Source organism: Vulpes vulpes, chromosome 5, assembly GCF_048418805.1.
Source record: "Vulpes vulpes isolate BD-2025 chromosome 5, VulVul3, whole genome shotgun sequence".
NCBI classification, from domain to species: domain Eukaryota; kingdom Metazoa; phylum Chordata; class Mammalia; order Carnivora; family Canidae; genus Vulpes; species Vulpes vulpes.
This window is the reverse complement of record NC_132784.1, coordinates 115,174,560-115,198,651: the sequence shown is the minus strand read 5'-3', so window position 1 is coordinate 115,198,651 and position 24,092 is coordinate 115,174,560. Positions and strand designations below refer to the sequence as shown.

Below are 24,092 nucleotides of genomic sequence, written 5' to 3'. Positions count from 1 at the left end.
AAAAACACTTTTTTTTTTTTATTTTTATTTATTTATTCATGAGACCCAGAGAGAGAGGCAGAGACGCAGGCAGAGGCAGAAGCAGGCTCCATGCAGGGAGCCTGGCTCAGGACTTGATCCCGGGACCCCGGGGTCACGCCCTGGGCTGAAGGCAGATGCTCAGCCACTGAGCCACCTGGGCTGCCTCCATTCTTTTTTTATTGTCATTTGAGTCTATTTGGGGGGATAGCTCCTTCTGTTCTTTAAATCTCCCCGCAAATGCGTTGGTTTCTGACTTAAAACAAATCCCAGACTCCTTCACGAACAGACGCAGGCGATGCAGGGACCAGGCCCTCCTCGCAGCTCCTGAGCTGGGTCCTACCGTGAGGGGGCAAGAGCCGTGGCTCCGGGGCGTCGCCAGAATAAGCTGTGTCTGCATGGCTCCGGCCCCTCCTGGACGTTCGTGCACCTCTTAAGAGTGAATCCCGCAGCTGGTGCGTGAGCCCGCGTAGGCGCTGGGGCTCTTCTTGGTTCGCCTGCTCTGTGAGCCCAGAGAGGAGGTCCGGGCCAGGTGGGGTTCCTTGCCCTGTGTGGATCTGCTGAGCTAGGTGGTCCCATCGTTACTATTCCCCTGTCCCCCGAGCCAGGGCTCCGACCATCACCGGGTGGCGTGAGGCTCAGGCCCGAGGTTTCTATGGGACGTGAGCCATCCGCTGCTTGCGAGCGTGGGTCTGCGTGCCCAGTAGAGCAAGCATGCAACAGCCAGCGTGTTCGCTCGCTGGGTCGCCTGGGCCCGCCGCCCCCGTCCTGAGACGCAGCTTCCACTCTGCCTTGGCCCGTCTCAGGAATCCTGGGGGGCACGTGCTTGTGCAGGAGGGAAGGGGGCAGCTCAGCGCAGGTGTGGCCGGACGGACTGGGTGAGGGTGGTGGGGTGAGCTGACGCGGCCCTTCTGCAGCTCGGCCATGCGCACAGCAACCTGGTGGATGGTGGGCCGTGCCTTTGTCTCCACCGAGATATCATGAGACTTAGATAATTCTGGGGTCCCTCCGGGACTTTACTTCTTGGGTATTATTCGCCCAGGACTTTGTAGTTGCCAGCCGTCGGCCGCCAGCAAATAAAACTGCTCCGTCGTGAAGCAGCCCAAGGAGACGTGCCGCTCACGTGTCATCTGATTGCTGAAACGTCCCCCTCAGGCACGGACTTAGGCCCACACTGAGCTCCACGCTGTAGCCATGGGGTTGTTTTTTTTTTTTTTTCCTTATTGTACCTTCTTCCCCTCACCTTCTTCCCCCAAAGCATGTTGAACGCGAGCAGCGTTAGCGTCTGGCAAGTGTTGTGGCTTCGATTTCAGACTTGAGTCCAGCATTCCATGCTCCTACCTCAGTGAGGTTTAATAAGGTTTTGCTGGCTTTCTGTGAGCTTTTCTTGGATCTCTCATTAGTGATTATTACTTACCTCTCCCTTGGGCTCTGAGTCTGAGTGGGACAGAGGATCACGTATATTATGCACAAAACACACTTTCCTTTTGGAACATCATGTAGAAATGTCTCCATGGGTCACTAGGCCCAGTCACCGATAGAGGCCACTGGTCTCGCCGTCCCGCATCCCCACCTGATGGACGACCGTGCATGTCTGGCAGTCCCCTTCTGCCAGCAGGTTTTGATTCAGTTGGCATAGGAATTTTTTTTAAAGATTTATTTATTTAATCATGATAGACACAGAGAGAGAGAGAGGCAAAGACACAGGAGGAGGGAGAAGCAGGCTCCATGCAGGGAGCCCGAAGCAGGACTCGATCCCGGGACTCGAGGATCACACCCTGGACTGAAGGCAGCGCTAAACCACTGAGCCACCCAGGGATCCTGGCATAGGGATTTTTAAATGTGTTCTTCAAAATGCACACGTTGCTATTGTTGTGTCTGCTGAATCTCTGCAAAATTCTTAATGTTTCGGAGGTGGGGGGACTGCAAATTATTTAATAGCTAGGTTGGAGGTGGGATTTTCTCAGCTGACCCATAGCCACTGAGTGCTTCTGTGGGCTTTGACGTGGGTAGTAGTGAAAGACAGCAAAGGAGACTCAGCAGCAGGATTGCCCATAATCAGACATTTTAGTTGGTCGGTCATTTCAGAAAACATACTTTATTTTCTCCTGTACACTGGCTTTTCCTGTCAGTCATAAAGAGAATACAAAACCTGTATGTTGAAAGTGTGGACATGTGTTATTACAGGTAGAAATCAGGCGTCTAGATGTATCTTAGATGTAAATTCAACATGGTTTGAAATATTATTGTAGTGTCACATAGTTTCTGAGTTAAATATTTTATTTTTCATTAATTAAAGTAACTGACCTATGACCCTCTCTTTAAATTTAAAAGAAAAGCAATTTGGGGCTCCTGATGGCTCAGCGGTTGAGTGTCTGCCTTTGGCTCAGGTCGTGATGACCTCAGGGTCCCGGGATCGAGTCCCACATCAGGCTCCCTGCATGGAGCCTGCTTCTCCCTCTGCCTGTGTCTCTGCCTCTGTCTCTCTCTCTCATTAATAAATAAATTAAATAATAAAAAAAAGAAAGAAAAGCAAGTATTTCCCATTGTGAATTAAGTCTGTAAAATGTAGAGTACACTCATGTGCATGTCACACGTGCCACCAGGGTGTGAAGATGTGGGGAGATGAAGACCATCGTCAAGGAGACGATGTCTCCCTTTCTCTCCTATGGACGTGGACTTTGTGTGGAAATATAATCAGCTACTAATGGCTTCTGTGTTCATGACGTACTTGAATATGTCTTGTCATGTGCAAAATTAAGAATATAGTGAAAGGGAATAAAGGGGAAAGGAGAAAAAATGAGTGGGAAATATCAGAAAGGGAGAGAGCACATGAGAGACTCCTAACTCTGGGAAATGAACTAGGGGTGTGGAAGGGGAGGTGTGCGGGGGGACGGTGACTGGGTGGTGGGCACTGAGTGGGGCACTTGACGGGATGAGCACTGGGTGTTATTCTATATGTTGGCCAATTGAACACCAATAAAAAATAAATTTATTTAAAAAAACAAAAAAAAGAATTTTAAAAAATAATATTTAGTTTCCTATCTGCATTGTAATTTAGATTACATAATATTTAAATTATTTTTTATTCTTCTCTCACATGAATATGTCCTTTATGTAATGTCATAACAAAATCACCTTTCTAAGAATTTTAGTAGTAAGTTTTATCACTATTACAAATATTCTAAAGTATTCCAAAATAGTGAATAGTAGTCTTGAGCAAATGCATGAGTGAACAAAATTCTTTCAGAATTATGAGATGGGACTTGGTCGTGCGTTGTGCCTGTGTCTTTGGCAAAGAAAATGGATTTTAGTGACATAAAGTCTCGAATTTACGACGATATTAATGGTTTTGTTGAACCCTTCCTGTATACCAGACCTTGTGCGGCGTTTTACACATGCTCCCCAATTTAATCCTGAAAACAGCCCAAGGAACTCAGGGCTACTGCTCATTTCCATTTACAGATGAAGAAAAGCATGGTTTGAAACAAAGTGGGGTTGCAGAGACTAGGTGGTTACAGGGCGTGGGGCTTGCAGTTGGCCCTGGTCTCCGGCACGAAGCTTCTCTTCGCTGGCCTCTGCTGCTCCAGCATCAGGGAATGGGGTGTTCTCGTGTCAGCGGAGGTTCCACAACCAGTCCCTGCGTCCTTGCTGTGTCGTAAGCACCGTGCGGGCTCGCACGTGAGATCACGGAGCACGCAGGGGAGCCTGAGAAACACGGATGATTGGCCCGGAGCTGCAGGAGGATTTCCAGGTGGGGAGGCAGGGATGGCCTCCTCACTCGCCCTGCTCAGATCCCCGCTTCCTGCCTTGTCTCTCATGCGAGGGGTGTCTCTGTATTCACGGTAGTGTGTGAGACATCTTGCTTTGAATATTCTACCGAAGAGTCCGAGAAGAGCACTTGGAAACCTTCAGCAGGAGCCCGTGCACCTTTGTTAATTAGACTCGTAAGCATAACTTGTTGTAACCGGATATCATTGACTTAGGCGAGAGCATGAATTTTGGAAGAAGCTGAAATATGAAGAAGCAGAGCAATATGGATTTTTAAAAATATCCTATTCAGGGACACCCGGGTGGCTCAGCGGGGGAGAGTCTGCCTCCGGCTCAGGGTGTGACCCCGGGGTCCTGGATCAAGTCCCACGTCAGGCTCCCTGCGTGGAGCCTGCTTCTCCCTCGGCCTGTGTCTCTGCCTCTCTCTCTCTCTCTGTGTCTCTCATGAATGAATGTATAAAATCTTTTTTTAAAAAAAAAAACCTATTCAAAAGTAGCATAATGACAGAAAACAGAACCAAGAATACCCTTGATCAGTGAAGTTGTGCTGCTTATCAGAGGCAAAGGATCCACGAAGACGCATCTATGAGCCACTCATTTAAATCTGACCAGGGCTTCATTTTTATATATTTTCCTAAATTTGAGCTAACCGGAATTTGATTCTAAGTTTGACCTTAAACTTATCTCTTTAGCTATCTTTAAAAAAAAAAAAAAAACAGGTGATGCTTTAAGCAAAACTACGCTCTGGTGAGAGAAGCGAAAGTTGTGTACCTCTGGGCGCAGGATATGGTTATTGACCCGAGGGGCCAGCAGCGAGCCTGCAGGGGAGCTGGGCAGGCCCTGGTCCCAGCCTGAGTGGTGGGTGGAGATCCATCAGGCCGGACCCTTGCGCGTCGTGCCTCCGACGAAAGGGCTGCGTGCAGTAAGGATGAGGTGAGGGGCTGGAGAAGCTGACATTTCCTTTCCTGTAAAGGGAAAAGGCAGGGACCCTATCCCAGTAATTCTTAGGTTCCTGGTGATGCAGTGGGAGGTGTGGGGTGGACGCGCGGCTTTACCCAGGACCTTGTGACCCCGAGTCGTCCCCTGCTGTGTGTGTATAAACATGTTTCCCTAGATCTGAAGGGAACAAACCACAGTTCCCAGCAGCTGGGTTTTTATTCAGAACCTGACACGGTCACATCCTTGCTTGTCTGCTTATTGCTCTTGTCTGTCGGCCGCCCATCTTCCTGTTTTGGTGCTTGAGAGGAGAAACTGTCTTCTACTCAACCACTAGTGAATTGGGGCTTTTAGGGTGGAGAAGAGATGACAAAGGAATGACTTAGTAACGCTGGGAAAACTGCCCTCCTTTGGGAGACAGAAACTCATCTTTGCCATCCCTCTGCCAGAGGTCTTACGATAGAAGTAAGCCATTATAAAAAGATTTAAGTTTTCCAGATGGAAGAGCCAGATTTAGGGTCAGGGAAAAGGAACAGAAGGGGGTGTTTGTGACGTTTCTGACACGAGAGAGTCTATGTATGTAAGCCTTTCCTTCCAGGATCCCTCACCCTGAGACATACGTCAGGTTCGGGGAACTTGACGCGCTCGGTTACTCAGAAGTGAACGTGAGCTCCCTTGGTGGGAAGTAGCCTCATTCTAGGAAACCCGTGGGAGTCTTGCTGTAAGTTCTGCCTTTGGGGCTAATGCACGCATCCCATCAGGAAGCCGTCCTGAATGAGCAGAGGGCCCTGGATCTCCTCCAGGACCTGTGTTCCGCGCTCTGCTGCGGCTGTGCCGTCACTGCAGAGCTGAAGGCCTCCTATTGCCCCTGTGGTTCGTTCACTAACCGGACCTCTGGTCAAGCTAGAGATGCCGGAGTAGCACCCCAAGCCGTTAGGTCTCCTCAGTGCACCCTGTCCCGGGTCTCCCCACCCTGAAGCCAAAACAACTGGCACAGAGCGGTTCTGTGAAAAGCATTGGATCCGTGGATCCACCGGGACCGAAGAACAGCCCTTAGTCTGCACACAACGTCAACAAGGTACGACCCCTTGATGGCCCGTGGGCTCCTGGCTCCCACCCGCTCCCATCCTCAAACGGGGCCAGACATTTGCTGCTCCTGACAAAAGCCTGGAGGAAGTGGAGGCGGTTTCCGCGGCCCTGCGGCCCAGATCTGGGTAGCGGGCGCCAGCTCTCAGAGATTGCTCACCGTGGTCTAGTCTACACCGGCCGGTGGGTCAGAAGCCACGGCTACCATCATCGACGAGGACCTGACGCGATCAGCTGGACGGCCCGTGCCCAGTGGGTTTGGGTGCCTCAGCTCACAGCCGGCACAGCGTCAGGTGGCACATGCTGCGTGACAGTGAACATCCAGACTCTAGTCTCTCCGGAAAGCAGGCTTCGCAGAAGATGATGATGGACGCTGGCCTCGGTTACTCCGTGAAATTGGGCCCAAGGTCACTCGTCAGCGGTAAAAGTAGTTCCAGAAATTACACAGGAGAAATGCGACTGCGGAAATTTTAAGATGTGTGTCCAAAAAATCATGTTAAAAACAGGCCACAGGAAGGAGAGAGTTTCCACAATTGTGATGCTTCGCAGCCGTAAATGGGGCTTAAGTGACAAAGCACGTCGAAGGTAAATTTTTTAAATAAAAGAATGACAATGTCTTGCTGCCTCTCTGCAATGGTAAGTAGGGGTGACCCGGGTGAGAGGCTCTGCAAAGCCTGGGCGCCCGCGTGTGCTGCGCTGGGGGGCACCTGGGCTGGGCCCTGCGGTCCCCTGGGACAGGCCAGCTCGGGCTGCCCCGAAGCCCACAGGCGGGAGCCCTCCTGCCAAGCCCTTTCTAGCACTTTTTTGGTTAAACCATTTATGTCGCGTTTTAAAAAATATATATATCTCTCTCTCGTTCACGTCAAGAGCATTATTTTCAGAGCATTTCAAAACACCGATTCTTAGTGCTCTTGGGGGGATTGTTCCTACCACTTGTCACCTGAAGTATTTCAGCCTAGAGTCCCGATGAGGCGCCCGGAGTTCGGGTGCGTCAGCAGCCGTCTGGGTGGCCCGGAGCCGCCCGGAAGGCAGCAGAATTTCACAGCGGGAAAGCACCCCGGGAATCCTTCGATCCAGCTCTCTGTACCGTCCAGATGTGGAGCCGGAGCCAGACGGGGGCCCCAGGCCAGCGCCCTGTTAGCACGGGCCTCCCACCCTCTTGTGCTCCTGACACGCCGTCCACACGCGGCACACTGCGTCTGGGTGTCCCCGGCGTGGGGCCGCGCCTCTGGGAGCTGCACACGGCGCCCCAGGTGTCCACCTGGCACCTGGGAACAGGTGGGTCCCCCCGTCGGGGTTTTCCTCCTGCTTCCTTGGAACATTCCCGTTCCTTCTCAGAGTCTTCTAAGCTCAGTTGATGTCTTTAACCTTGGGCTTCTGGCGGACAAGACGTCCCTGCCCTATCAGTGTTATCCTGACGAAAGCTGACCTTGTTTTAGCTTTGATCTATGTGTGAGAGCGTAGACCGTGGAGTTGCGAAAATGTACGTTCTAAGTTAAAGGATGGATATGAGCAAATTGAGTTACGGAGGAAGAGTCTGTTTCCCTACATACCATTGTCCTTAAAAGATTAAAGAAGTTCTGTGGATGGCGAGGCCCTGGCCGTCCCTCTGGCCGTCCCCCTCACCGTCCCCGTGGCTGTCCCCCCGGCCATCCCTCTCACCGTCCCTGTGGCCATCCCCCTCACCGTCCCCCCGGCCGTGCCCTTTGCCATCCACCTGCCATCCCCCTGGCCGTCCCCCTTGCCGTCCCCCTGGCCGTCCCCCTCACCGTAACCCCGGCCGCCAGGATGAAGACGTCACAACAGCTGCAAGGTATTGCTTACACCGTTGCAATTGATTTCAATGTGGCGGATCTTTATTATTTTCCTAACTCCCCTTCCAAGTTGTTCTTTTTTTTTTTTCTTTCTTTCTAATAGCAGGTGTGACTTTTAACCTTCCACACTCAAACTTCTGTGATACTGCGTAATTTTGGAGCGGCAAACTCACCCAGGACACGTGGGAAATGAATTTTAAGAAAAGTTAATCATACTTACATGTTTGAGCTCAGATGATAGTTGTTACGGTGAACCCCACACGGACCACGTCGGACTACAACCCAGAGGTCGGAACGTGGAGACGATGGTGACGACGGGTTCGCGCGCCTGCCATGGTCTGTCTCCCCGGGGCCGGCGCTGTCCTTGCAGCGACCCCGGTGACCGACCAGACGTGCACGTGCCCCCCCCCACCCCCGAGTCCCTCATAACCTGCACGTGCTCACGTATGTCATTCGGTTTGTAGTGAAAATGCAAAATGCTTTTACTTTTTGTAGATAAGACCCGTGAACTTTGAGAGTGAGAAGCATCTGTGTGTCTTTCTTAATAAAAGTAGGGAAACGTATCCGTTGGATCAGGCTTAATGTCAGTCTCTGCAATGTGCTGTAAATCTGCCCTCACGCCCCAGGCTGACCCTTGGGACAAGCTGCTTGTGCAGATTGTCACCGGCTTTGCCCCGGGAGGCCCTGCTGCCTCGTTTAGTTCATTACGTAAAGGGTTAGTGTAGTTTCAGGCATTTCCCTCCTTCCTGAGGCCCGTTCAGCCCGACTCCTAGGGTTACTCGGCTTCGATGTTGCCTCCCCGTCCCCCACCCACCCACGCTTGCGTCGTGCCTCCACGCCCTGGCTATTCTCTTGTGTTCCCTTCTATGCCTGCACGTCCCATCTTCCTGGAGACTGCCCGAGGCAGTGGCCCCGGCTCCGACCCCGCAGGTGCTGCTCGAGCCCACTGACGCCGACCCCTGCCGGGAAGCCGGGCCCCCCGCTTCTGTGAAGCCACCGTCCGATTCGTTCCAGCGGCGATCGGCTTCCCCATCACCTAAACTGAAGGAAATCGTGGAATTGAGCAGAACTAATGATCAATCTCATATGAAATGGATTTTGTTTTGAGTTCCTTGGAACTTAGGATCTGTGTGTGGGGTGACTCCTTTTCATCTAGTGTATCGTTCGGATTCTGTGTCAGTGAGGGAAGTTCTCAGATGAAATATGTGGGTCACACGCACCAGAACAACACGTGTGCAACTTCCCTTTAAAAAATTCTTTGACTTCAGCTTAATTACACAACCAACTCGTGAATATATCCTCACGAGTTCAGGAATACAGAGGAAAACTCATGCTTTACTCTTTCCGCTGGGGTAAAGCAGGCTAGCGATCTGCTGTGCCCACCTCCAGATTTATAAAATACGTTTGCGTATTTAGGGGGCGCCTGGGTGGCTCAGCCACTTGTGTCTGACCCTTGGTTCCGGCTCCTGTCGCGATCTCGGTGTCGTGGGGTCGAGACCCACGTGGGGCTCTGTGCTCAGCGGAGAGTCCACCTGGGATTCTCTTTCCCGCTACTCTCTCTCTTTAAATAATAAGTAAGATCTTAGAAGACATCTACATGTCTTGTACTTGGTCTTCCCCGTGAATACGGATCACGGGGAGGAAGTCCACAGGTTCCCTTCTCCGAGTAGGCTTCTGCATATGATGCCCTTTATCTCTCTTAGGTTCAGCAGCAGGTGAAGCAGGCGGAGGCCTGTGGTGCTTGTGAGCTGAAGAGCATTGCCCTCGTCCCCGTCCGTCCTCTTTTTTTTTTTTTTTAAGATTTATTTATTTATGATAGAGAGAGAGAGAGAGAGAGAGGCAGAGACACAGACAGAGGGAGAAGCAGGCTCCATGCCGGGAGCCCGACGTGGGACTCGATCCCAGGACTCCAGGATCACGCCCTGGGCCAAAGGCAGGCGTCAAACTGCTGAGCCACCCAGGGATCCCTCCGTCCGTCCTCTTAACCAGGCAACCGTGGCAGTGGTCAGGGGACCACGCTTCCTCCGGGTCATGCCCCGCGGCCCACGGACACCTGCCGCCCGGGCCGGGGAAATTGAGGGACTTGCTCAGGCCCATTCAGCCCATGGATTGCAGGGCCCAGACTTTACCCACTTGGTTCTACTCCCAGGTTCACCCTTTTCCTAAGGACAGTTCCTGGGCGTGCCTGGGAGTCAGTCGCTTGTCTGACTCGCTTTCTGCTCAGGTTGTGAGTCTTGGGGTCATGGGTCTGGCCCCGTGTCAGGCTCCCTGCTCAGCGCCGAGTCCGCTTCAGATTCTCTCTCTAAAATAAGCAAATAAGTGAAATATTTTTTTAAAAAGACAATTTCCTCATACTCAAGCATTTATTTAATAAAAAAGGGCTAACGTCTTTTTGAACGTGGATAACGTGCTCAGTGTTTGTGAGATGCTCCTTAAACATCAGCCGTCCACTACCAGCCCTTCCCTCGCTCACCTGGTTCATTCTCATGTGCTCCCAGCTCCAGGCTGCGAGGTGCCCCACGCAGACCGACGTCCCGCATCTCCCGCTCAGGAAAGGCATCACCTGGCACTCACGGTGGGGGTGGGGGGGGGAGTTGTCCTTGGAATCTCTTGGCACAGACCATGCACACCCACCGTTCCTGGTGGATTAGAGGCCGATCTACGGGGTGCTCGTTTCATCCTCACATCAGCACCCAAGTGTCCCCGTGATGATCCATGCAAGTCCTGGAGGACAAAGCCTGGTTATGTTTCTGTGGGAGATCTTTTAAGAATGCCCGTCAGCATGTGAATTCTCTACTTTCAGATGGTTTCTTGCTAGCATGCCAGCGCTGAACCGAAAACTTACTGTTCGCAGACTGCCCTTTTCCAAAAGGCATTAGGGCACAGTCCAGCGGGAGAACTGACCTAAATGTGCCTCTTCAGCCACTTTCTTAAATTTGGCTACAGCCACGAAGCAGAAAATGTATTTCCTTTAGAGCGTTTTCATCGTTCGGAAACATACAAAGCTTTATAAATGTTGCCCAGACTTATGGTGGTGAGTCTTTTGCAGTAAATACAGATACTGAATCATTAGGTCCTACTCCTGAAACTAATTAAAAATAGTGTATGTCAGTTATACTTCAGTTTAAAAAAAAAAAAAGGACGAGGAAGAGGAAGGAGAAGAAGAGGAAGGAGAAGAAGGAAGAAGAAGAAGAAGAAGAAGAAGAAAAGGAGGAGGAGGAAGAAGAGGAGAAGGAGGACGAGGAGAAGGAGAAATGGAACAGGATGGAGATCCCAGAAATAAACCCGGATGTATATGGTCAATTAATCTAGGACAAAGGAAACAAAAATACCCAATGAGGAAAAAAAAAGACAGTCTCTTCAACAGGCGGTGTTGGGAAAACTGGGCAGCCACGTGCGGAAGAGTGAAACAGGACCACTTCGTTACATCAGACACAAAGATAAGCTCAAAATGAATGAAAGACCTAAATGTGGGGCCTGGAACCATAAAAATCCTAAAAGAAATCACTAGCAGTAAACTCTGACGTTGGCTGTAGCAACGTTTTTCTAGATAGGTCTCCTGAGGCAAGGGAGACAAGAGCAAAAGCAAACTAATAGGATTACACCAAAATAAAAAGCTTTTGCCCAGTGAAGGAAAGCCATGAGCAAAATGACAAGGTTCAATCTATTGAATGGGACGAGATGTCTGCAAATGATAATCTGGAAAGGGGGCTAATATCCAAAATATATGAAGAACTTATACACCTCCGGACCAAGAAAGTCCCAAATAATTCAAATTAAAAAATGGGCAGAGGAGCTGAATAGCCAATTTTTCCAAAGACATGCAGGTGAGCAGGAGACACGGGAAAAGATGCTCGGCATCCCTCAGCGTCAGGGAAGTAGACGTGGAAGCCACAGCGGGCTCCCACTCACACCCGTCAGGATGGCAAAAAGCAAAAACAGCAAACAGCAAGTGTTAGCGAGGATGTGGAGCAAGGGGACCCTCCCGCCCAGGGCGCGCAGGCTGTGCAGCCGCCGGGGGGAACAGAGCGGGGGGGGGGGGGGGGGGGGGGGGGCAGGGGGCGGGGATCTCCGAGGCCTACAGACAGAGCTGCCCCGCGGCCCAGTGATGGCGCTGCTGGGGGTTTGCCCCAAAGCCAATGAAACCACTGATTTGAACGGATTTATGTGCCCGGTGTACAGTAGCCGAGGAGGCAGCCCCCGCGTCCACCAACACATGCCCCGACGCAGAAGCTGCGGCAGTGAGGCTGCTGGCTGGGTGGTCCTTAGGGCCCAGGACTCTTGGTCCCAGGGCCAGGAGTTGGAGCCCCACACTGGGCATGGATATTGCTCAAAAAAGTAAATAAAATACTGCAGTCTTAAAAAAAGAAGATACGGTGTACACGAACACGATGGAACACCACTCAGCCATGAAGAAGGGAGAAGTCCTGCCATTTGCAGCCACCTGGACGGACCAGAGGGTGTCACACAAACACTAGATGATCGTGTGGAACCTAAAAGCAAACGAGAGCAGAGGGGAGGAGTGCAGGGTCGGGGGAAGGGGAGGAGCTCCGGCTTCCAGTCAGGATGGATGAGTCCCGCAGGAACGGTGCCGCAGGGGGGCCCAGTCCTGCCGTTGTCACGGGGACGCGGGGTGACAGGTGCAGCCACAGGCCTGGCCACAGTGTAACGCACACACGTCGTCGCGTCACTGTGCTGTGTGCCCCCTGTTAACATGAAAGCATGTGTCTGCTGTGCTTTAAAAAAAATAAGTAATAAAGAAGAGACACAGTTTTCCATCATAGTGTGGATTTTCCCAAACGGAACTTGTGAGGCCTGACACTGCGTCTGGAGGTCGTGGCGCTAACGGTGCAGCTCTGCCCACGGCACACGGGCTGGGGGTGGCATGCAGCCGTTCCCTGATCTCATTTCCCTCAGCCTGCCATCTCCCACTCTGTCCCCAGACACCGCTACAAGACAGGAGAGGCGAGGGACACAAAGAAACGGCATTTGTAGCTTTTCCACGTTTTTTTTTTCTGTTTCTTGTTAACTTCTTTCTCATACTTTTTTTTCCTATTACCTTTTTAAGAAACTTCCCTTCCTGCCATATCTGTCTCGAGGCAGTTCTGGTGGCTCCCTGCTGGCCTCCTGGGAGCTCTGCGGGACCGAGGCCCGCACCGTCGGGGCCCTGGAGCCGCAGGCCTCACCGGCACCCCCTGTTCTCTGGTGGGACGTGCCCGGGCTACCGACTACCGATCTCGAGGCCCCAAGCTCCATATTCACAGAGTGTTTCTGAAGCAGCCTGGAGCGTGGCCTCGTGAAGACGTGGGTGTCACCCGCATGCGGACAGAAGTGGGTTCTGGACGGGGCAGGGACACCCGCTCGGCCAACCCTCTGAGATGGACCTGCAGCCCAGGCTCCCCCGGACTGTGCCGCCGAGCAAACGCTGTCTGTTTTATTCTAAGTTGAAAAAAGGCTAAAACCGAACCAAAGACCAGGAGGTGTTCCACTTGAGGTTAACTAATTGGTTTCTGGCGTGTGTATTGACTATAGGGTGTTAGAAGGTGAAAGGCCCCTGGAAACGACGCCTTCGATCCGTGATAGGGAGCAGATCTGTTAGTCTTTAGAGTCATTATTCATCAACCCAAGACTGATCAGATGGAGATTGAGAGTAGCAACGTGGAAAGGTTCACAGATGGAGGAAGAAGGCGGGTGCGAGTGTGGTGGGCACCTTGCCGTGGCGAGAGCAGCCAGGCCACCGTCTCCGACGGCGACAGTGCAGAGCAGATGGGTCTCGGGTCCACCTGTGGTTGAATTGTCACCTGTCACGTCTGTCAGTGTGACAGCCTCCGAGGGAGTTCACGTTTCCCCAAGAGGTGTCTTGGTGGCAACGGATGTGACCGTCTCTGCTTTCCCAAACACACACAGAATGACGTCTTTATTCAGACAGAACAACGTGATGGGTCTGTGGGTGTTTCTGCCTCCAAGGAGTAAATTAGTCATAGATCCACGGATTTATCTGTTAAATAAACAAGTTCGCGGGGCTGAGTAGGAGGAAAGAGAAAATTGACATTTGTTACAACCCAAAGTGTATATGATAAATTATCATTTCTTTGCAACTGCTCAGTATGACCTGCCCCAGAGCTGCGGCTCCGAGGGTCACTTCAGACCTAAAGACAACAAAGTCTTCTGCGTTCCCGTAGAAATTCAGGGAGTGGTTTTGAGGATGTAAGAACCTGAGGGTTCATGTACAAATTTAGCGATTTGCTTCTGTGTTCAGCACCTTGCCCTCCTGCTCTGTAAAAACCAGTTTAAATGGATTAATTGTATGGTTTGTGATTTATATTTCAATAAAGCTTAACAAAGAAATATGTAATTACATTGAAAATGTAGTGTTTTGGTTTTCAGGTACATTTACCCCCCAAAATTAAATGTTCTTTATTACTTCTCGAGTAGTAGCTGTGTTGAACGGAAGCCCCTCTATGGCCTTCACAGACTCAGTAGTGTCGCTCCTCCCGCCATCCCTGCGGCGCCCCGTCCCTGTGCTCCACGGCAGCCACGCCCCCCTGCTCCTAGCGTCCGAGGAGGATGGTTACCCAACCTGTGTGTGCCGGCTGCGCGTGTTTTTGTAATTGTGTCATTTAATTCAATTTTAAAATAATCCATTTATGTATAGGGTCTAATAAGAGATGAGTTGTTCTTGTGAAAAGCAAATGGTAGTTTTCAGGAAGATCCAATAAGAGGTAATTATTGTCAAAAATGATATGAGGCATGAGAGAAACAATTGTAAGAAAATTAAGGGGAGCCATCAAAATTCAGGTGTATTGAAGCGGCGTACGTACTCAGGATGCGTCCAGAACTGGCAATCCTGGACGGGGCGGCTCGGCTTGTGGGAGAAGAGATGGGCAGTTGAGCATACATTTGTGTTGAAGTTACGAATCGATATTTAGGAATGTGTGTGTTACGTTTTTAGAATTTTTCACGTCGACTTTCTGATTAACCATCAAAGTTAGTGGTCGCTGCAATATTGGATATGAGAGGATCCCTCCTGCAGGATGGAGAGCCCAACGGAGCCTGACAAGGTGTAGGGAAGTGGGGAGGGACGGACAAGGTGGGAGTGGGCTGAGTGTGCTTGTGAGAGAGAGGCAGACAAAGCTCCGGATGTCCCCAGGCACATTCTCACTAGCCAGTGACTACTGACTTCAAAGCTCTTGATCCTAAGAAACGTAATCAAAGATGCTCCCTTATCTGGGTGTCTGGGTGGCTCAGTTGCTTATGCGTCAGACTCTTGATTTTGGCTCAAGTCATGATCTCCGGGTCCTGGGATCGAGCCCCACCTGGGGCTCCCTGCCTGGGGGCGGGGAGGGGGGGCGTCTGTTTCTCCCACTCCCTCTGCCCCCCCCCCCCCCCCCCCCCGCTCATGCTCTCTCTCAGATAAATTAAGTCTTTTTTAAAAAAATCATCCTGTTTTCCAAAACAAAGAGAAGTTTACCGAGGTAAGTAGCACCGTATCACATTTTTGCGAACCCTGTGACCTGCAGTTCCGTTAATGGAGGACAGAGTGGTTCTCATGTCTGCCACTGCGGCCAGCCCACGGCCATATGCTGTTTGGTTGGAATTGATGAGATGAGGAAGGCAATCTAGCATTCTCTGGTTACCCATCAAGGATAGGTAGGCTATCCTTGGGGATAGGGAGGCTGCCCCAGGCCGTGGCAGGGGGGATCTCGGGAGCTCCCAAGGGTCTTCACCACACCACACGGAGCAGCGTGAGTGGTGCATTTTGTTTATTCACCAAATGTTTATTAAGTGCCTGCCACATGCCAGTAAATAGGAGAAAACGACTCTGGTGGGAGCAGAGGGCTTGGAGGTTGAGCCTGAGTCCAGCACGTCGGGGCCGAGAGGGAAGGGCCGGCACTTGCTCAGTGGGCTGTGGAGCTGGATGCGGGACACTGGGGAAGATGGAGAAGAACGCTTCTGGTGCAAGGGGGTGTCAGCGGGCTGTTTACAGGAGGTGCCGGGGCCGCGAGCAGGCGGGGTCTGGGCACCGCACAGCGTGACCCCCGCTCCGTCCCAGGGTGCAGACGGTCTGCGTTGGCCAGGAGCGAAACAAGGGCACATAAAACGCCTTAATGTTACGATGCCTTGTTCCTCATTGGTTTTCTTCTGCTTTTTTTTTTTTTCCAGACCATGCAGACCGTTCAAGTTCCCAAAAAGGTAAAGTCATCTGCGTCCTCCTATTAGATCATAAAGTCACTTGCCTACTTTCCTCTCCGGTGCTTTGTTCACACTTTGCTGCTGTTTCTACCTTTCTCATTCATATTTTTATGAAGGAAAAGTAAATTTGGGATCCCTGAGTGGCTCAGCGGTTTAGCGCTTGCCTTTGGCCCAGGGCGTGATCCTGGAGTCCCTGGGTCGATTCCCACATCGGGCTCCCAGCATGGAGCCTGCTTCTCCCTCTTCCTGTGTCTCTGCCTCTCTCTCTCTCTCTGTGTCTATCTCTATCATAAATAAATAAATAAATAAATCTTTAAAAAAAAAAAAAAAAAAAAAGGAAAAGTAAATTTCCCTGAGTTGCCTGCATGAGTCATCCTGTCTCCCAAAGGGGTTTTGACCTGAAGGTGGATTTTTAGTCTTTAGATTCTGTGTGTGTCTCGTCGTCTATATTGGCCCAACTGTGTTTCCTCCCCTTTGTTTGTGGTGCTTTATTGCAGATGGTTGTCTGTGTTTCTCCCCAGAACTGTTGTTACCCTAATTAAAATGGATGTATTTCATTTGGAAATTTTGAAGTTTTTCAGTAGAAAAGCTAAATTTAAATGGATACACGTTTCTTCAAAGAAAGAAAGAAAGCACGGGTCCGTCGGAGATGTGCTTGCAGGGGGTGTAGGTGACTTAGCAACCTTTGAAAGTCACCTGCCGCAGAGGCGCTGGTGACTGAAGCCTTATGCTCTCTTTCGACTATAATCACTACATAACTTTCCATTAATAAACTCCCTTTCCGTTTAGAAATTGTTTATTTTTAAAAATCCTGCTAAAATACACACAGCATGAAATCCTCCATTCTCGCCGCGCCACGTCCACGTTACTGTGCAGCCGTGGCCATTTTCTGCCAAGCGTGGAGCCCTCCTGAATGTCCAAGGCTTTTGCATTTTGAAGACAGTCATACACATTTTCTCTATCATCAGGTTGGTATTTTTGCAGGTCCCAGATTCTTCTTTTCCGTACAGGCATGTACGCACCCAGCTTCTTCAACAGACCCTCTCCTGCTGCCGTCCCACCTTAGCTGCGAGTAATCGCTCCTGAAGTCACCGAACATTTCTCTGTATCCCTCTGAAAACACGTTATTTCTTGGCCTGGTTTCGCAAGTATTTGTGAAGTTGTCTGATTTTCTGTATGAGGCTCCGAGTCCCTTAAGGGCGAGGTTGCGTCTGCCGTGTTCTGGTCCCCGGACGCCTGCACCTTCTTCTGCGACGCCGGCTGCATCGACTTTGTCACGTCCAAGCGAGGTGGGGGAGCGGGGCTCTGTGTCCTGCCCGCAGCCTGTCTTCCCTCCTGCTGCGCCAAGAGCCGATGCCGCTGGGAAAACCGTGACCGATCGCATTGTACAAGGCTCCCCCGCTGCCCCGCGCGGGACGAGAGGAATTAGGAGCGATTATGAAGGGAAAGACCAGGGGAGACGCTAAGGAGGAAGATTCTCAGGGAGCAAAGGGGCAGTTAGCAAGGTGCTGAGTCCACTCAGCGGGGACGGAGACCAGCGGTGCTGGCGGTTGGCGCTGGCGGGTCTGGGAGAGTGCCTGGTGCCCGCAGGCTGGGCGCTGAGTGCAGGGCACGTGGACTGAAGCAGACGGAAGGGGAGAAAGGAGAGCCTGCTGCGGAGAGGAGGGGCCGGTGAGGCAAAGAGCCTCACGAGCTGCGACGGGACGGTGGCCTGTGGCCACCCCGGGCACCAGGGACCCACCGCGCCTGGGTCCTTTGTGCTTCGTGCCCTTCCTTTGACGGTTACTTCTGATCTTTCCCAGAGTGAGCCCGGTTACGAGGTAGCCGGCAGCTGGAGGGGCATGGGGGATGCACACGGAGAGCCGGTGAGCAGGCCAGGCCACCCAGCAGGCCCACCCAGCCCCCTGTGGCCGTGGATCGTGCCACGCGCCCTGCATCCCGTCCGGGGCGAGCGGCCGAGCACCTCGGGTCCGTGCCAGCTGCCTCGGTGTGCTGCCAAGGGGACCGGGCCGCCTGCCCGAAGAGCTCCTCGGGCTTGTCGGCTCCCGCAGCCGCACTATGGCGTCTACACGCTTCAGTCGGGACGTGCGGGACGGATCACAGTAAAAGCTGGGGCCTTATGACGAGTCCTCGCCGGCCCCCGGGGTCCGCTTCCCAGGAGCGAAACGCGTAGGCACACACTTCTTTGAGCTCCGTTGCAGCACGGACCTCGAGCCTAGACTCAACAGGAGTGGAGTTAGGGGCAAACGTAGCTCTGACTCCTTTAGGCCACATCTGACTTCCTTTACTCCTCCGGTTCTCCTGCTTTATTAGATTTGCAGCGTAGTGTCATGCCGCTATGGCGCGGGTTCCACGTTGTACGAGAGCCTGGAGCGTCCCGTGCGGTGCCCACGGCTGCGCGGGCTAGGGCTCGGGCAGCAGGAGCGGCAGACGGACCGCAGCAGTGCCTGGTATTGAGGACAGATGCGCGTCGGAGTCCTTCCCCCGATGGCAGCAGCACGGCCACTCCCTGGACGTGGGAACCGTGTCCCGGGCCAGGTCTGGAAGCCGCGTGCGGAGACGGCCAACGCGGCGAGGCTCCCCTGGGGAGTCGGCACACACGCGACTGTCAAGTCACGTCCGACATTCTGAACGCGAAGGAAAGCAATGACTGAAGAGGGTTTCCAGGTTGCAACGCGTGTGCAGGTGTTTCGAGAACACAAGACCAGAAGTCATTACGTGGGCAGGTCAGCCCTCGGCGCTGGAACGAGGCCCGGTGCCCCCCGCCAGCAAGTGGTCTGTAGGTTCATTTGTGGGAAAACGGGTCTAGTTAAAATACCGCGTGGTGAGTAGTGGTTTCAGCCTAGGGCCATTTTCATGTCACAGGCTGATACTGGAAAGGTCCACAGTGTAGGACGAAGCCGGGAACAGGAAGCCTCAAATGCGCTGCTGACAAAGGACCCGACCGCCCCCCTGCCAGTCGCTTTCATCTTGAGTTTGCATTTGGTGGAGGAGGAAATAAGATCAGAGCCTCTCCATGCCGGGTGTGTTCTGGAAGCTGTGTCCGCTTGAGCAGCCCCAACCAGCACCTGCGGTCGGCATGTTTTCACTACATTCGGAGTCACGTTCAAGCATCATTCCATCTCATCTAGAGGGATTTTCCCTGAGCGAGTTGTTAAATTCGGAATCGACAGAGCTCGTGAGTGATGCTCAGATGCGGATGCCCATGGACCTAAGTGGTCTTGCATCACGACGTTGAGTGTGTGGCTTAGGGGCTCAGCGCACAGGGCGAGCTGGGAGCAGTGTAGGCTCGGGGCGCCTGGACTCGGTCCTGTGTCCCTGTCGCGCTCTTGTTCGAAGCAAGAGATGGTGTCGCCATGGTTGGGAGCTCCCCCCTCCCCCGGCCGGAGCTGGGCTTCCTGTTGGCGACTCCGCATGTGTGCTCCGGCAGACAGGCGACCTCACGTCAGCTTCGGGTGCAGCTGGACGATCCAGTGTCTGTACCGATGGTGACGCGACCACCACGGCAAGGTGCAGGCTTCTGTTTTCTCGTGATGAGACCTTTGAAGGTCCACTGTGTCGGCCGCTTGCAAGTGCGTGAGACGCTGCTGGTGTCAGCAGCGTGCCGTGTGCTCCGCGGGACGGGCTCGCCGTGCGCCTGGGCCAGCCTTGGCTCTCTGCACGTGTCCAAACCGCACCCCGGCGCGTCGCATGGGGCCCGGAGAATGAAGGGCGGCGATGGGTGTGAAGCGTCGGAGTGAGTGTAAGTCCCTCCTCTGGAGGCTGGGCTGAAAGGGAGAGCCCCGCGGGATCCCCGGGCACCAGGGAGGGGACGTGCTCCCTGCACACATAGTCGCGCCCCACTTTAATTTCCATATTGAGATTCACTTTGAAGTAAATGCCCCCGAGAGCCAGACCTGTGAGCCCGTGATGAGAATGGGGACCAGGGTCCTACGGGGCGGAGGGGCACCCGGAGGAAAGGACTTGGACCTGGGGGCTGGGCTGGCAGTAGGGAGGGGACCCGCAGCCCGGCGGCGGGCGGGTGGCCGGAGAGTGAGGACGGGGTGGGTGCCCACGGCCCCCTCCGGAAGGCGCTGTTCTGGGTGCGGATGCTGCACGAAACCAGCGCCTGCCCTGGAGCCGCGGTCCCCGCATTCCTGACGGTGCGAGCCGGAGCCAGAGCCTGTCGGGGCCAGGCTCGGTGTGGTCTGGTCGCTCTGACGAGGAATTCGCGAGCCTGTGGTGGACTGTGTTCTTCTCCGGGAGCCGATGCAGCTCGAGGCGGGAGGAGCGAGTCCTGGAGGAGACTGCAGGCGGCGGGGGCTCCCCGCGGGGCGCAGGCTGTGCACCTCTGTTCGGGGCTCCATGCGCAGCCCGTGCCGTGTCCTGGTCTCGCCACCGCCCCACCGAGAGGCCCCGGACAGGGTCCGAGCTGGGATCAACACCCTCCTGTCGTGGCAGCGGGCCTCTGGCCGCGTCTGAGCGCCCTCCTGTGCTCCTCTCTGCCCCGCAGCTACGCGTCCCTGATAGCCGACTGGCCCGTGCTGGTGCTGGGCATGTGCACCCTGCTCATCGTAGTCTGCGCCTTGGTTGGGGTGTTAGTGCCGGAGCTTCCCGACTTCTCTGATCCGCTGCTGGTAAGGAGAACTCAGCCTGTCGCGTCTCTGTGACCTCAGGGAATTAAGTATCTTAATACCTGTTGCATTATGTGACTTCTATCCTGTTTCCCCCAAACCTCCTCGAGCCATCAGGAGCTTGCAGTTCTCCTGAAAAGTAAACCCATGTCCTCCGAGTCTCAGGTTCCTAAGAGGTCAACGGACTTGCTCTCACCGCTACCAACCTGGAGGTTTTCCTCCTTGGCTGCCACGTTTAAGTTAAAAAGCAATAAAATGGAGAATCTGAATTCTATAAAAATGTTTTCATAACGTCTTTAAGACTGGATGTCTCCCTTTTCCCCCCAGCAGAGCAGTGAAAGGAATTTCAGCATTACAGAGAGATGCAGGGTCTGTTTTTTTGTTTGTTTTGTTTTGTTTTTTTGCAGGGTCTGTTTTTGAGTAAATGTTCCTGTAAAACGCTGCATGACATGGTCTGATATGACCATAATTTTTTGTGACATCCAAGTAAGCACCTGCTAATTGCTTAGGTGTGATCTTGAAAGAGAAGCTTCGGATACAGTCGCCCCCCCCCCCCCCCGTTTTGCTGAGACGGATCACGTACCAGGGAGCCTAACCACGTTGTCACTGTGAACGGAGGCCGCCGTCGGGTCGGGCCACCTTGCTTGGTGCTGTTCGTCCCCAGGCAGCTGCGAGCGCGTCCCCGCTTCCTACCAAAGCCACACGGCATCCCAGCACCGCATCCCCAACCCGCTGGGACCCTACTTGGCCTGAAGCAAACTGGCACTAATAGGAATTTGTGATATTTTGTCTCAGGGTTTTGAGCCAAGAGGGACTGCGATAGGCCAGAGACTGGTTACGTGGAATAACATGGTGAAAAATACGGGATACAAGGCAACATTGGCAAATTATCCGTTTAAGTACGCAGATGAACAAGCAAAAAGGTAATTGTTTATTAACTTTCACACAAAACCTTGCTGAATGAATTCGACTTCTAAGTATTGCCCGAGCAAGATGATTAAGCTCAAACTCTTTGCCACTGACTTGTGTACATTCTTGTTGTTTTTTAAGATTTTGTCGTATTAAGATAAAAAGAGTGAGGGTTTGGGGTTTTTATCCCCCCTTTTATAGACGTGAGAAAATGGATGTTGGTTGCTTATATGCATCCTTTTCATTTCAAGTAGGTCATGACTGAGGGTAGACCGTTACAGGTGCGCTTGTTGGCCTTGAAACAGCTAGTACTGGGATCCCTGGGTGGCACAGCGGTTTAGCGCCTGCCTTTGGCCCAGGGCGCGATCCTGGAGACCGGGGATCGAATCCCATGTCGGGCTCCCGGTGCATGGAGCCTGCTTCTCCCTCTGCCTATGTCTCTGCCTCTCTCTCTCTCACTCTGTGACTATCATAAATAAATTAAAAAAATAAAAAATAAAAAAAGAAACAGCTAGTACTTTATTATTTTTAAGTGTTTATTATCGCGTTGTGGTTAGTTCCGGGCATACAACAGCAGTGAGACACACTTTTACTCTATGCCAGGCTCGCCTCCATCGCTGTTACATCGTTGCTGACTGTGTGCCCTGTGCTGCTGACGATACTTTACTCAAGACCACGTTGTTGTTCTGTTTCAGCCATCGGGATGATAGATGGTCGGATGACCACTATGAAAGAGAGAAAAGAGAAGTCGACTGGAACTTCCACAAAGACAGCTTTTTCTGCGACGTTCCGAGTGAGTGGCATCCCAGGTGAACAGCCCCTTGGGGCTCCTCGCGCTCAGAATGGAGCGCAATTAAATCCAGACCGGTGGGAAGACATGCTGGGCGCTGACACGGATAGCAGTGACTCGTAGTTTTACTTCCCAGGGTCAGTCGACCACTAAGCTGGATTTATTTGCCTGTAACAAAAGTCAATAAGAGATTTAGTTTAAAGGGACACAAAATATCTAATGAGATTCTTGATCTTGCCCCGAATTCCAAGTCATTTTAAATTTTTTACATTATTTAAAAAATATTGTCAGGTACATATTTTTGGATTGAACCCCTAAAATAATCTCCTATCTTAGAGAAATATACTTTTCAAGTCTTGTTTCATTCAGAGAGCATATATATATATATTTTTTTTTAAAATACTTTATTTATTCATGAGAGACACAGAGAGAGAGAGAGGAGCAGAGACCCAGGCAGAGGGAGAAGCAGGCTCCATGCAGGGAGCCCGACGTGGGACTCCATCCTGGGACCCCGATGTGGGGCTCCATCCTGGGACCCTGGGGTCACACCCTGGGTCTAAGGACGTGAGGACCTACAGCTTCTCCCCCAGTGAATCTTCACAGCAGTTCTGTTTTGAACTCAGCTCTTTAAAATCTGTTGAAAATGCCCCAAAATGTGTGCTTTCCTGTCCTGTTAGCTCTCTAGCAGGCCTCACCGGGCCTCTGATGCTTCTAGGCGTAGCTGAGCCTGCGGCACCCACAGCATCAGGCAGGCGCACAGTAGGAGGTCGGGGATGTTTTGTCCTGGTCCCGGGAAGAAGCACGTGTGGCTTTTTCTGCGCTTTTAGAAAATCTGAGCTCTGGTGAATGTCCAGGCTGCTGGGTCTGTCTCGGAGTGGCAGTGTGCATCCCTGGACCGGCCTCCCTTGGCCAGTCCCCGCACAGGCCGGTTGGGGTCCCTGCAGTCCACATGCACACCCGACCCCTGGCCAGGGCTCTGCCTCGAGGGGGAGATGGCTGTTTCCACAGCCTTGATTTGCTCTTCGGAGTCCACATAGGATAACGGCCGTCGGGTGAAGAGTTCGCTGAAGGAAACCTCCTGGTGGTGAATAAAAGCTCGCGTGGTAAAGCTTTATTCACACGGTCACAGGTGGCCGCAGTGTCGGCACAACCAGGCGAACTTGTACGAAGTCCCCGGGGCGGACGGAGCGGAAGCGGCGCTGATGGCCCAGCGGTGTGTCCTTGGGTTCCTGCGCCTGAGACACGCGTGCCCACGATGGGGGGCGAGAGGGGCGGCGGGCTCCGCAGCCTGCGTCCGCGCCATCAGCGCAGTGTAGACCCTGGCCCCTCGAGTCCCGGCGGGTTGGTCTCAGTGCTTTTAAACTGACCCGCTGCCGTCTGCCCCTGGCTGACGGCTGCGGAGAACAGCCCAGCGCGTCCTCCTTGGGCTTGTGCCGCGTCCTGGTGCCGCGTCTCCCAAGTCCGGGTTCTCTCGGATTGCGGTTGCTATCCTGTCCTGGACAGCCGGCAAGCCCTAGGTGTCGTGGGTAGGAAGGGACCCCACTGCCAGTGGCCTGTCCTGTGCTCCCCCCGTAGGGCTGCTCCTGGATGCTGAGTCTGATGACGGGAGCGGACAATTATGAAACTTTGTCTTTTCTTTTTCATGTCACCAGGTGACCGGTACTCCAGGGTAGTGTTTGCGTCAGCCGGAGGGGACACGCTGTGGAGCTTACCTGCCATTAAGTCCATGTGCAGCGTGGATAACTCAAGGGTATGTAAAGTGACCCTGGCATGCGTCTCAGACAAACGAGCTGGCATTCGTGTCGGTCGCTTCCCTGCTGAGCCTGGTGAGCGCGGGCGGAGCGTGCTCGCTGGGGCCTCCGTCCTGGTCGCCTGCGTGTGCGCCCCAGGATCCTGGAGCCCCTGTGTGGCCCCCGCGGACCTGCCCCCCCCCCAGCACAGCGCCCCCTCCTGTGTCCCACG

At 53.0% G+C, this 24,092-nt stretch overlaps 2 protein-coding genes across 26 annotated transcripts in view; one reads left to right on the top strand and one right to left on the bottom strand.

The window, feature by feature from the left end:
* DISP1 (dispatched RND transporter family member 1) overlaps nt 1-24,092 on the top strand; it is a 160,103-nt gene that overhangs the window by 129,152 nt on the left and 6,859 nt on the right. For 17 of the 25 annotated variants that reach the window (XM_072759740.1, XM_072759742.1, XM_072759735.1 and 14 more), the window contains 5 exons: nt 15,789-15,818; nt 20,311-20,434; nt 21,227-21,354; nt 22,036-22,133; nt 23,783-23,880. In XM_072759740.1, the coding sequence (XP_072615841.1) occupies nt 15,789-15,818; nt 20,311-20,434; nt 21,227-21,354; nt 22,036-22,133; nt 23,783-23,880 (478 nt within the window). Of the gene's footprint in view, nt 1-15,788; nt 15,819-20,310; nt 20,435-21,226; nt 21,355-22,035; nt 22,150-23,782; nt 23,881-24,092 lie in introns of all 25 variants that reach the window. The other 8 variants (XM_072759746.1, XM_072759749.1, XM_072759748.1 and 5 more) reach the window with 3 other exon arrangements.
* The window catches only part of TLR5 (toll like receptor 5), a 36,071-nt gene continuing 33,817 nt past the window's right edge, over nt 21,839-24,092 (bottom strand). Inside the window, exon 2 of the transcript XR_012001818.1 lies at nt 21,839-22,298. The gene's annotated coding sequence lies outside the window, so the exon portion shown is untranslated. The remainder of the gene's footprint in view (nt 22,299-24,092) is intronic.